Raw genomic sequence first — 13423 nt, 5'->3', positions numbered from 1 at the left:
GGAGGACGGAGGAAGGAAGGCTAACTGCTTGATGGAACGTGGGAAGACTTTCCAGAGGAAACTGTGTAAACCAAACAGGAAAAGGGGTGGGGGGGGGCACTTTCCATGAAGACTCACGTGACAGTCTAAGGCATAGGCACATGCAGGTGCAAGCGTGTGCAGGGACAGCAGAGCGCTCTGCTGGTACAGTGCTGATGAGGTTTACTAGCGTCTTTTTATTTATACCTTTATTTTTATTCTATTCAGTTTGTTTATAGGTAGACTAGAGCTGAGGTACATAACAGTACATGGAATCTTGAAAGATACTTTAGGGCTAAAGCAGTTTAAAGTACAGCCACATCATCAGGTTGGGTGATACAAGTGGAAGACCAGCTGGCCATCTCGATATGTCCTCATAGTGTGGCATTATCTTGGGGAGTTCATTAAGGTACAGGGTCTGACCCTCAGTTTTATAGGGTCAGGCAGAATATCAGTGGTTTTTTTTTTCCACACACACACACTGTATTTTATTTTTACAAGAGATAAATAGACTGACACCAAGCATTGTACATGGATGACCACAACAAAAGCAACAATGATTGCAATTACCAAACATGAAACACACTCATACGATGTCATAATATTGACATTCAGTCCAGTAATCCTCCACTGTAACAGCTCCTTTACTTTGCAGTGAAAATTGATTTGTATATTCTTTGCCTCTGAGTCCTTGTGGGATTTTTTTTTTTTTAATTCAGACAGAAAGTCACAAAAATTATACTCATCCTCATCAGTTCACTCAGTCCCATGTAATTAATTTTTTTTTCATCTTGATCTTTTGTTAGCACTTTTATGAGTTCATCAGTTTTTCATTAGAGTTCTGAAAATGCTTATTCATTCAGTTCAGCAATATCAGTGGTTAAAAGCAAAGTCAGGAGCCAAACTCACTAGTTTGAAATCCTTGCTGTGCCTGTAATTGCTGTGTGACCTTAGGCAAGTTGCTTAACTGCTCTGTGCCTCAATTCCTAATCTGTAAATGGAAATATTCGTGCTTATCACATGGGGTTGTTAGGAAGATTAGGTAAATTAACATATGGAAAGTATTTAGAATAGTGCCTGGCACATTAAAAGGAATATTTAGTTCTTCAGTTTACCAATATTGCTCCATCTTTCAGGGCCAACTCTTGCTAACTGTGCCCCAAACATTAATATATGAAAAACAAAATATCCAGTACTATTCACACCCACCAGGAAGATTAAAGTTAAAAAGATAGTTTGAAGTGTTAGCTGGAATGGGGTGCTATAGGAATTCTCATCCACTGTTGTGGGAATGTAAGTCAATACAACTGCTTTGGAAAAATGTTTGGTACCACGTGTTAAAGCCGAAAACATGCCTCCCCAAGAGCCAGTGATTCTGCTCTGGGAACCACTCAACAGAGACTCATACTTGGATGCACCACAAGATGTGCCTAAGAGGCATGTAGGCAAAACTAGAAAGAAGCAAAGTATTCATAACTGGGGTGGATAAAGAAGTGGTAGTACAATCATACAGACCAAGTTTTCAAGCAGCGAGAAGGAACCAGGGCTTGCTGCCTGCAGCACCGTGGACAGATCTCACGGGCACGCAGTTGACTGAAAGAAACCCGGCACGAAGGGGTAGCCACTCTGCTTCCATCTCTGTGAAGCTCGAAAGCAAGTTAACCTCGCTGGTGGTGTTGAGAGTCAGGATGGCGTTCCTTTGTGGGGGAGATAATAACTGAGGATGCGCACAAGGGGAGCTCCTGGGGGCTGTTGATGTTGCCTTTCTTGATCCGGGTGCTGGTTTCATAGCTGTGCTCACTTGGTGAAAATTCACGAAGCTGTGCACTTAGGATTTGTACCTTTCTATGAGTTATTTTATGCTTGAATAAAAAGTTTAAAAATGTCATCAATCTGTGTATTAAAAACGTTGTGTTAGACAGACCAGATACTCTTGTTTATATAAAACAGAACAGCACATCTTCCTTCAAGCAGATTTGTTCAAGCTGAACAAACCTTCAGCACATCTGGTCCCTCTGCTGTTAAACCAGATGAGAATCTGAAGGTTTCTGGGTGAGTCTAAAAGCTGAGCAAGGAGAAATCTTAATACTAACATTATGAAGCTCTGGTAGTTGATGCTTTCATTGTGGAGAAGCCTCTGCACCGTGAACCAGGTGTGCATCCGGCTGGGCCAGGAGCCCCTTCCCCTTCGTCCCGCGACTGGAAGCACTTGCTGCCTCTCCCCTGGCCGCTCCTCCAGGAGCACATGGAAGGCTGAGTGAGCCCATAGTAGGCGAAGCCCCTGTTCTCAGGGAGATGACATTTCCTGTGGAGGATATAGGCCATAATCAGATACGTTGGGTATTGATAGGAATCAGCTGCCAGACCCTTTTAGCATTTCTGGCTGATTTTCCCTTGGGGCAGCCTTTCTCAACTGGGGTTCCAGAACCCACAGAACATAGAAAATGATGTGCATAATTATTTCCTTAGTTTCCCAGGGGTGGTACAAACGACTGCTGTTCTAGATGCACGGGAGAGAAGTGAACTCACTTTATACGCAGTGGACACCTTAGGGCACCGGGCTTCCACTCTCTGGTGGAACGCTGGTTGAGAAAGGCTGTGAACGCTTCTACCAATTCCTGAAGAGGTAGCTGAGAAGCTGAATTGAGCCTTAAAAGAAATCCAGAATTTGGGAAGGATAAAACAAAATAGTTGGAGTTTAAGGCTCCCCAAGTTTGGGTTTAGGGGGCTGATTAATCCCCTAGGCTTTGAATCAGAACCCAGAAAAGCTCTACTCCCAGAGGAAGGCTTATCATCTCAGTCCTGTGTGGGGTGCAGGTTGCTAATTCTTCTGTCCTCCACCAAGAGCAGATACAATCTCTCTAGAGGAATAGAACAGTGTAGGCCTTAAATTATTTCTCTTAATTTTTCATATGTAATTGCAATTAATCAAAAATTATAGGCATACAAGATGAGGAAACAGTAAAAAGCAGACCGCGATAGATTCATGTAGCAGACACAAACTTTAAAATAACTATGCTCTTTATAATCATGGAATTAAAAGATAAAGTTGATGATTTAAGCAGGCAACTGGCAAATATTGAAAACAGCCATTTTAGAACTGAAAAATAAAAAAAAATAACGGAATGGTTTTAGTTGCAGATTAGACACAGATAAGGGAAGAAATAGTGTACTGGAGGTTAAACCAATGAAACAGAAAGACAGAAACCTGGACGACACAGAAGGTCGCATGAGGCACAAAAGCCTCCAGCGGCACCTCATTCCCTTCAAGCCCCAAAGGCGTGATGTGGCACCTGCACTTCTCCCCCGGCTCACCCGCTGTGACCTCCCCCCTCAGGCCTCTGTGTCTGCTGTCCTTCTGCCTGAGACACCAGCATAGCTAGCTTCTCCGTTTGCTCACATTTGTATGCGGTCCTTTCTGTGAGGACTCCTCTGGCACCTGTCCGAGATCTCCAGCTCCTCCACACCCTCACTGTGCTATGCACTGTGTATGTGAGGGTTGATGTTTGTCTGCTTCCCCACTGGAATGTAAGCCCCATGAGGACAAAGGTATTTGTTTTGTTTTGTTTGTTCAACACGATATCCCCAAGGGCTTGGAACAGTAGGCATTCAACAAATGCCTGCTTCCTGGGGAAAATGGCAAAACCGATACAAAAATCCTTAGCATGAGTTACGTAATGTGGGCTTAATAAAATTTAGTTATCCCCCTTTTTCTCATCTTTGTGGAATTTCTGGTTTAATCTTACTTTCTTTAATTTTCTATTTACAAGTTTTCCCTTCCCTTTGTGGGATTTCTGGGTTAACCTCTTTGTTATTTTATCTTCTGTATTGTATTGTATTATATTGTATTTCTTGTCAAATCTAAATAAATCTAGTTCTATCTCAGGTACAAACTGAGAGAAGAGAAGACTTTCTATGAATAATTGATGTAGATGTGTTTTTAAAAGCTGTGTTCAGATGTGGATAGAATTACAACTACTGTTGGTCAGCCATTCCTTTATCTAAAAAACCACAGTAGTCGTTAATACTAGTATTTGCAGAATGAAAATGTAGACATCACAGTTTAGACAACATTTTAAGAATTTATCACATTCAACAAAAGAAAAATACCTGGATAGCTCTGATGTTTCTCTGGCCTAATAGCTTGAGAGTGTTAAAGGGAACAGTTCTTCAATAAAATGGAACTAACTTTATTGGGCAAGAACTGTGCCAAATAGCTTTCATAGATATTTTTTTTGGTTAATCCTCCCACAACCATTGGAAACAGCCAGGATGTGTATTATGATTATAAAATTGAGGTGGAAGGAGGGTAGGTGATTTCCCGGAAGCCACATAGCCAGTTAAGAGGCAGAGCTGGAATTTGAACGTGGGCATCAGACTCCAAAGACTGAGATGAAGAAGTTGTATGAGTCTAGAAGCCGCATAATATACTCCTCACAGCTATAGATCAACACGTGGGGATGCAATTTGATTGTTGAATTAATGATGTCTTATTTAAGTGATTATGGGGGACAGATTCTTATTTAGCATTGTTATTAATGTTGTGATTTTGTCCTTAATTATAAAATAACTTGGTTATGTGATATGTTCACGGTCATTGCTGATACTCAACGAGGATATTACTATTATTCAGAACCCCAGCAAGAATGAATTTCTCAAAAGACTATTTTTAGCTAATGTGTATGTTTTATAAACTCAAAAGAATCATGGTAAGAATAGACTTAAATAATCTTTTAACACTGTATTTTATGTGAAAACTTTTTACATTTTGAAATGACCAGGTTTCACCCTGGTGAGGTGGTGTGTGGTCAGCATAACTGTCTCCTTTTAAAAGGACTCAAAACCTAAACATTATTTTCAAATCACTTTTGTAAATTCTCTGTTTAAAATGGTTTTTCCCAGCTTAAATGTTATGCTTGATTTTACTTGTGACAGAAATAGAATTAAATAGGTCACGCTGTTTCCTTTATCCTAGAAAATCTTTTCTCTTCAGAGCAAGATTTCTTTGGTATTGGGCCATATGTCGGTGGAGTTTTCAGGTCGCGAATGGCACATGAAGGATCTCTCCCTGTGTTAGGGCGTGTCTCGCCATAATGTGACCCCCTGACACCTGTCAAGTGTCCACGTCACCCCGTCAGTTCCATTTAGACATCTTCCTTATCGAAGACAAAAACTCAGAAGTGGATCTTGATGAATAAGTCTCTTTAATGATTCAAGAATGTTTATTAATATACATTTATTTCTTGTCCATCTTTGTTCACTCTTTTTAATAATGTTCTGACTTTCAGGAATAGAATACAGAGGGGTTTTTTTTTTTAATATTTATTTATTTGGGTGTGCCAGGTCTTAGTTGAGACACGCATGTGGGCTCTAGTTCCTGGACCAGGGATCGAACCCAGGTTCCCTGCATTGGGAGCGTGGGTCTTACCCACTGCACCACCAGGGAAGTCCTGAATACAGAGTTTTAACGGGAAATTTTTTTCCTGAGGGCAGGGACTGTAAGATTGATAGGTAATGTTTGAAAAAAGAATTCAGGTGAGGTCTCCTTATCAAAATTTACACTATTTGAGTAAATGTTGCATCTTACTCTAGCACATCTCCTCAGTTCGCATTCATCTTAGAGAAGCTATTGCTATGTTTCCTGCCACTTGGTCTTTAATTAGTTCCTTTCTTTATTCATTACTGTGTTCCCGACATTGAGAATACAAGAGAACAAGGTCTGTTCCTTCCTTTTAAGGACCTTGTAGACCAGGGGGAGAGAAAGGAGGCAGAGAAATAATTGTGGGCACTGTGTACGTGCAAGTTACCAGTTATCAGGGAAGCACAGAGAAGGGAGTGATGATTCAGCCTGGAGTCTCCCAGCGAAAGACCTAAAGAGGGAACAGCATGTGCGGAGAAATTACAGCATGAAACGGACAGGCTTCCTCAGGGCCCTTAACATGCTGATGAAGCTTAACAGTGCACTGTCTCTCTCGTAGGAACCAGGCGAGAGGAGTGGAGATTTGTAAGCAAGGAAGCAACAAGCTTAGGTTTGCATTTTAGCAGATGATTCTGGAGAAAGGATTAGATAAGGAAGTACCAGGCAGCTTCTGAGTGATTCTAATGCAGTCATGTCAGGAATGTAGAGGAAAGATATGAGAGAGAAATAGGAGATAAAGAAAGATTGACTGGCAGGTGGCGTGGTGGTGAGATGGGAAAGTGGAGGCATGGATTCTGTCTAGGACAGGAGTCCTTCAGAGGTTCGTACAGACGGATGGTTTCCCAGCACTTGGTTAGAGAGGCGTGCCTGCAGTACTGCCTCACTCACAGGTACAGGACCCTGTTTTTAAAGTGCAAGGAAGGGGCATCTTTGCAGTGCATTTTAACAACATAAAGGAGCTCTGTTAAGCTTCTTGCAGAGGAAATTCAGTTAAGTTGCTTAGAATAAAGGAGTTTATCCTGCCCAGTGTCCTCACTCTGGGTCGTCTGAGGAATGGCTCCAGAGATGTGTGGACAGGCTGAGGCAAACTCGGGGCAGATGAGAGGACTCAGTGCAGGAGGGATTTGGCGTGCTTTCCTCAGGAGCGTTCAGTCCAGCAGTCTAACGAGCATTTACTGAGCGGTCCTCGTTAGGTTCCAGCCCTGTCATTACTCTGTGCAAAAGAATCAGTACCACACAGTCCGTGTTCATAACAAACAGTAGGTGAGGCCAGAGCCAGTCAGTCATTTCTGTACAGTAACAGCGGCATGTGTTGGTCCATTATTGGCATAACAGGTGTGGTGGACTCTGCGTTTGTGGGAGAAACAGAGCAGGAGGTTCATTGGAGCTTCATCGTGAAAAATTGACTAGGCAGAGAAGGCAGGTGCAGAGACTCGCAGGGAACAGCGTGTGAACTGGAAGGGACTTGCACGTGAAGCAGCGGACTGACTGCAGAACAGGGGGCCGACACAGAGACTTTGTGACGTGTCGTGAAGGGGAGTGTTCTCTAGGAGAAAATGGAAATACGAGAAGCTACGCAAAGATGTCAAGTGTAAAAAGAAATCGTTCAGCACATCTGAGCTCTGCCGACAGTGGAGTCCTGAGTCCCCATCCCAGGTCCTGGCGCTTTTTAAGCGTGGATTCTAAGCTCCTCTGTGATGGAACTGTTGATAGCTCAGCAGCATCCCCGCTACACTAGATGGATGATTCCGCTCGATTATATGTTAACTTGTGACAAAGATTGCATTCACTCTTCTTTAAAATTTCTAACTAGCCTCAGAAAAATCTGAAGAGGAATTTCATAATGTCAAATTATTTAAAGAAAAGCAGCCAGTTGTTGGGAACACTGGAAGATAAGAGCATTAGGAGAAGAGAGACAGAGGGAGAGGGCTGCTGTACCTCAGGTCCCCCAGCCCTCAGACAAAAGCCCTCAGGCAGCCCGTCACCCTCATCCTTCCTCCTCGTTGTAACCCTTTGTTGATCCTTTGCTGGCTGACCTCCCCAACTGTTCTTAGCCAATGACCTCATCTCCTTCTTGCAATAAAATGCAGGTAATCAACAAGAATCCCCTCCACTCCCTCCCGGAAACGTACACATCCATCTGCAGTCACACTCCTCCTTTTTCTTCTTTTGTCTGTCACAATCTGCTTTATGCTGTCCTATAGTTTTCACGTCCTGTCCATTGAACAAACAATACTTGTGATGGAAGAGGCTGCACCCCCAAGGCCAAATCCAACTGTGAAATCATCGTCATGAAAGAAATATTGTGAAAATTGCATTTTTAATCTTTTAAAATCTTCACTGTAAAATATGAAAGTCAATAATTCAGTGACCTAAACAATTTGAAAATTCAAATAAACTAACATTGTAATATCTGACAGAATAATTGAACAAGCAATGAATGACATAAGTGTAGGTTTTAAATAGTCTACTACTTTACATTTCAGATACTTAAGAAAATTCCAGTTATTTACTGGAGTTTAAAGAATCTTGATTCTTTTAAATAAGCATAGAAAGAGAATTCTGCATGGGTGAAGCCATATTCTTTTTAAGCTACTAACAAATTACTGAAGCAGCCGTGGGCTCTGCATTTTGCCAGACCACATGCTCAAGGCAATGACCGAGTTGCAAGTCCCGCCCTCCAGACTGACCTTCCCGGCTCCATGCCCACACAGTTTCCAGAGAGAGTCCTGCAATGCGGAATCTAAATCCACACTCCGTAACTTGGCCACGCGTGGTCTGCTATATGGGTGTCTCCGGCTCATTGCTCTCCCCTTTCGTTTGCATTCCACAGTGTGCTCACCTGAACCCTGGGTGAGAAGGGTTCTTGTGTCTGTACCTCCATTGTTTTGCACCTGCTGTTCATTCCACCAAATTTTCCCAGCTCCTTTTGCTTTTCTCTGCTTTCAACACTTCTGGGAAATTTTCTTCCCCTTTCCCTTTCCCAGTGCCACCCTGGGTGCTTACCTTCGCCACAGCATGTGACACGTTGCCTGATAGTTCTCTTCAGTCGCCTGTCATCTCCATCCCGCCAGCGTACTCACTAGACAGGACACCCCTTTCCCGCCATGGTGTCTAGCAGGAGTGCCAGCGAACAGGGTAGGGGCTAAGTAAAGGATTTTTTTTGGTTTTTGGTTTTTTGGGTTTTTTTTTAATGCGGTAAGATTACTTTCTTTTTGTTGAGATGCTAGCTGCTTTTAATTTGTTAATTCACCAGAACTGTAATATCTGCAGTTTGCTACTTATAACTAAAATCATCTCAAATATTTTTGTTTGTTTGAATCTTATCTGAGAGCTTTCTCCTCCTTGCGTTGGTCATTGGAAGATCACAGCTATATTAGCAACCTGCCTTCAGCTACTGCAAGGGACACCATGGCTCACCAATATGTTCTAAGGATATTCTTGACTTTTATTCTTCCTCTGCCCCTATTTAATGAGTATTCCCTTTAGATTCTATCCATGTTCAAAGTTCTGAACACATAGCTTTGCAGCAAATACTCAGTTCCTCCTTTATGAGAAAACATTTTTAAAAATTTAAGGTGGTCACGTACAAATTGTATAAGCCTTACCCCTGCAAAGATAGTATCATCCCTTCAGCTTAATAGTTGTCTTACAAAATGGAGCACATTACAATATACCTTGCTATTCAGATACTTTTGCTTTTCTAAATCAAATAAATTGAGGTATACTATTTAGTAGATGCTTCTTAAAAGAGAGTAACTAAGATCATCACTTTAAAATCAGGCATTTGGCTCCTACCGTTGTGTGAAGTGGCTCCTGATGTTCATCACCTGTGAGTCTTATCATTTTAGAAATCCAGGAGAGAGGTCTGCAAGGGTAATGCTTTACTATGATAGTTAATAATATAAGCTATTCTTTATAAAGTTCTTAATACATATCTGGCATTTTGCTGGAATACATACATATGTATATGTAATTTCTCATCCTTTCAGGATACTTATTAAGGATTCACATTTTACAGGTAAAGAAACAGATTCTGAGGAAGTGGATGAACTTGACTGAGATCAGTGACAGTAAAACACAGAAGCCCATCTGACTCCACATCTTTTCTCTTACCCCTTGACCACATTTCTCCACTTCAAAAGCTCTGGTGATGATCATTAAATTGATTACCAGTGATAATACTGATGTTCCAAAATACTTAGATTATTTCCTGGCTCTTTTAAATATTAAGTAAATACCAGTAAGTCCAAAGTCACTAGGTAATTGATTATCCCCAGAAACTTAGAAATCAGTTGTAGGGTAGGCTTCACACTTTCATAGATATAAATGTCATTGAGCAACATATCTAATTTGATCTTACAGAATGATCATTTCTCTGGACCTTTTTCAGTTTCAAAATACCTTTAAAATAACCATAGTGTACTTGTTATCACATCTGCAAAATGTCCTCATAGAACTAGGAGAATGGCTTTAGCTCTTTTTGGGTTGTCTTTTTATTGTTGAGTTATGAGAGTTCTTCATATATTCTGGACACTAGACCATTATCAGATATGTGATTTGCAAATATTTTCTCCCATACTGTAGATTGTCTTTTCACTTTCTTGCTAATGTCCTTTGACACAGAAGTTTTTAATTTTGCTGGAGTCCGTTTTATTTATATATTTTTTTGGTTGTTTGTGCTTTTGTTAGCGTATCTAAGAAACTAATAACTAAGGTCACAAAGAGTTACACCTGTGTTTCTGCTGTTCAACCTGGCGAGTGAATTTTTCATTTGAGTTGTTATATTTTGCACCTCAAGAATTTCTTTGGATTCTTTTCTGTATTTCTTATATCTATATTAATATTCTGTATTTTGGTGAGGCATTGTTCTAATACCCTTCTTTAGCTTTTTAGATACAGGCTATCATTTAGTTCCTTGAATATATTTCAAGTAACTGATTTAAAGTCTTTGTCTAGTGGGATGAATTGGGAGATTGGGATCGACCTATATACACTAATATGTATAAAATAGATAACTAATAAGAACCTGCCGTATTAGCACAGGGAACTCCACTTCACTGTACAGTAGAAACTAACACAACATTGTAAAACAACTATACCCCAATAAAAAAATAAAAATAAATAAAGTCTTTGTCCAGTAAGTTCGGTGTCTCAGCTTCATCGGGGATAGTTTCTATTGACTACTTTTTTTTTCTCGTGTATAGACTATACTTTTGTTTTTTCTCTGCATGTTGCATAATGGTTTTTGTTTGTTTAAAACTGGACATTTAATATAGTGTGTCCGTGTGAAAATCAAATTCTCCTTCCTCCCTAGGATTTTTTTTTTTTCTTGGTTTAGTTACTTTTCCAAACTAATATTGTAAAGTCGATATTTATCATGTGTTGCCACAGAAGTGTCTTTTCTCTCTTACCTTAGTGGTCAGCTAATGATTGGACAGAGATTTTTGTCAAATGCTTGGAAATTAAGTCTGTAGTCTTTACCAAGAGGCTGTGGGTACCTGTTGGAGCTTGTCTTCAACACTGAGCCAATCAGTTTACAGCTAACTCTGGCTTAGCCTTGACTTTCCTTCTTATACTGAACCTCAAGGTCAGCCAGAGGAGAGAGCCCAGGGCCTTATCAGGTCTGTCCTGGGCAAGTACATGACACTGCAGTCTTTGAGATTCCAGAAATATGTCAGAACTTTGCAGAGCTCCTATGGACATCTCTCATTCCCCCACTTTTCCTTGTAAGCTTTTTGGTCAGCCTGTTATTTGCGCCAGTTCTTCTCCACCACTTCAAGCAGCTAAACTCATAAACAATTGCCTCTGATTATTTTCTTCCAATACCCTGAGGGAAAAGGCTTTGTGCACCCAGTCAGGTCAAATAAAGGCAATCCTCTGGGAATGGGGTTTTGAAAGCCTCCACCCTGCCCTGCCCCCTCCAGTGACCTCCAGCCTGCTGGTTTCCTCCTTGCTGGATTGCGGCTTCTGCAGAGGTGGGGGTGAGGGGTGGGAATAGGACCGAGCTCACCCTTCATTCCAAGGTGCAGCCAATTTTTTAAAAATAAATGCTCCCTAGATCTCTGCAAGCCTTTGGTTAATTTCCAGGGATCTAAAAATGTTGATTCTAACAATTTTTGCCAGTTTCTCTTTGCTTTTTCAGGAGAATTTTTGGAGGTTCTTACTCTATCATTTTCACTGATGTCACTTTTATATTTTTCCTTACATTATAATTAGATATATAGTTAAATGGTAGCTGAATTAATTCACTAAAAGCAGAATGCGTCTTCCTTTCCAGAAATTTCTCTGAACTTTTTTGTACTTCTCCTGTTATATTTTAGGACTATGATGATGGATATGGCACTGCTTATGATGAACAGAGTTATGATTCCTATGATAACAGCTATAGCGCCCCAGCCCAAAGGTAAGAGTCAATCTTCATGACCAGACCCCATAGCAGACACTTGTGCCCTTCCGCATTTGCTGTACTCTGGGAGCAGGATGATGATTGGCCAGTGACGGTGATTTGACTCGGCCTGCTTGGTTTTGTTTGTTTTAACTGGAGAAGCACTATCTGTCCTACTGAATAGCATGTACTGCTCTCAACTTATTGTAGTGCTAAAGCAATGAGTCTTGGAAAATAAAATTTGAAATTTTATTTGCTCTAAAAATTTAACTTAAGCATTCAGTATATTCTAAGGAAGAACAGTGTCTACCAAGTCTGTGGCTCTTCAAGTCCTAAGGCCCAAAGTCATATCAGAAATGTGTAAATATCCTACATTGTCAGTGCCTGGGGATGGAAGTGACAAAAGTTTTTTTCAGTGTTCATAGATCATTTCTGTTTCTTAGCAGCAGTGCTCCTGTTTTCTAACAACTTCAAATTCCTATTAGTGAAAAATGAGTGAGTTCTAATTCATTTTCTAAAGAAGTGTTGACTTAGAAATGAGTGTTATTAGAGGGAAACACAGCTTCATAGTTACGTCTTCTGATAGTAGACCTTGATGTCCATTGATATATGAAATCCGTGTTCTGTTCAGAATGTTTTCCTAAATGCCTAGAAACCTCTTGCTTTAGGTTTAAAATTCTACGTGGTAGACAAAGACAGACATACGCAAACCAAAATACTGGCTTTATGAGCATAAATAAATATGGACTACATGGTTATCTCGATGAAGCATAAATTCACTTTTGAACTCATACGGGGCCAGGCAAGCTTTGAACAGACAGGCACCCTGGTACTGAGGTTGACAGGGATATAATTTTTTCTCTTTTTGTTCATGCCAGATTTTTTACTTACATAATTTCTAACAATTAAGTAGCCTTTAAACTTTGACCCCCAACTGGTCTTCTTTACGGGAAGCCTTGTGCATGGTGTTTGCGTCCTTGCGGGTTGTGGCACGCCCGGGGGTGACTGGCACACAGTAGACACTAGACAGGACTTTACATGTCTCACCTTGTATAGGTGTCCCGGCAATGTCACGAAGTATGTGGGGCTGTTCCCGTTATACAGATGAAGGGAAGGAGCACAGAGCATAAGATTAAGTAATTAGCCGGAAATCACACATGGAGTGCAATCCTTTAAAGACTCACACGTCTCATTTAATCTGAACGGCAACAGCAGGAGTTAATGTGCCTGTTTTACAGATGATGAAACTGAGGCTCAGAGAAATAAATAACTAACCCAGAATGTGAACCAGGCTTTGAAAGCTTGTAGTCTTCCCACTTTAAGCAGTGATAACATATTAATATGATTGATCACAAGCATTCGTTCCTTTGGTCATTTATTCATTCAGCCAACATTTATTAAATGTCCACTACGTGTATTAAACGTAGGCACTGTGCTCGATGTTGGATTACAAAGATTGTTGGGACAGAGACCCTCTTCTTGGGAAGTTCACAGGCTAGAATGAAATACAAATATTTAAAAGCAATGTAATATGGTAATCACATGAGAGTCTGAGGAAAAACACAGTATTTCCATAAAAAGACAGTGCTCAAGTCTGG

At 40.7% G+C, this 13423-nt stretch overlaps 1 protein-coding gene across 2 annotated transcripts in view; it reads left to right on the top strand.

The window, feature by feature from the left end:
* The window catches only part of KHDRBS3 (KH RNA binding domain containing, signal transduction associated 3), a 165712-nt gene that overhangs the window by 114900 nt on the left and 37389 nt on the right, over positions 1-13423 (top strand). For both annotated transcript variants that reach the window (XM_059902056.1, XM_059902055.1), the window contains exon 7: positions 11761-11843. In XM_059902056.1, the coding sequence (XP_059758039.1) occupies positions 11761-11843 (83 nt within the window). The remainder of the gene's footprint in view (positions 1-11760; positions 11844-13423) is intronic.

This window comes from Balaenoptera ricei, chromosome 17 (assembly GCF_028023285.1).
Source record: "Balaenoptera ricei isolate mBalRic1 chromosome 17, mBalRic1.hap2, whole genome shotgun sequence".
In the NCBI taxonomy this organism is placed as follows: Eukaryota; Metazoa; Chordata; class Mammalia; order Artiodactyla; family Balaenopteridae; genus Balaenoptera; species Balaenoptera ricei.
Note: the sequence above shows the minus strand (reverse complement) of the source record. Positions and strands in the feature narration are given on the sequence as shown.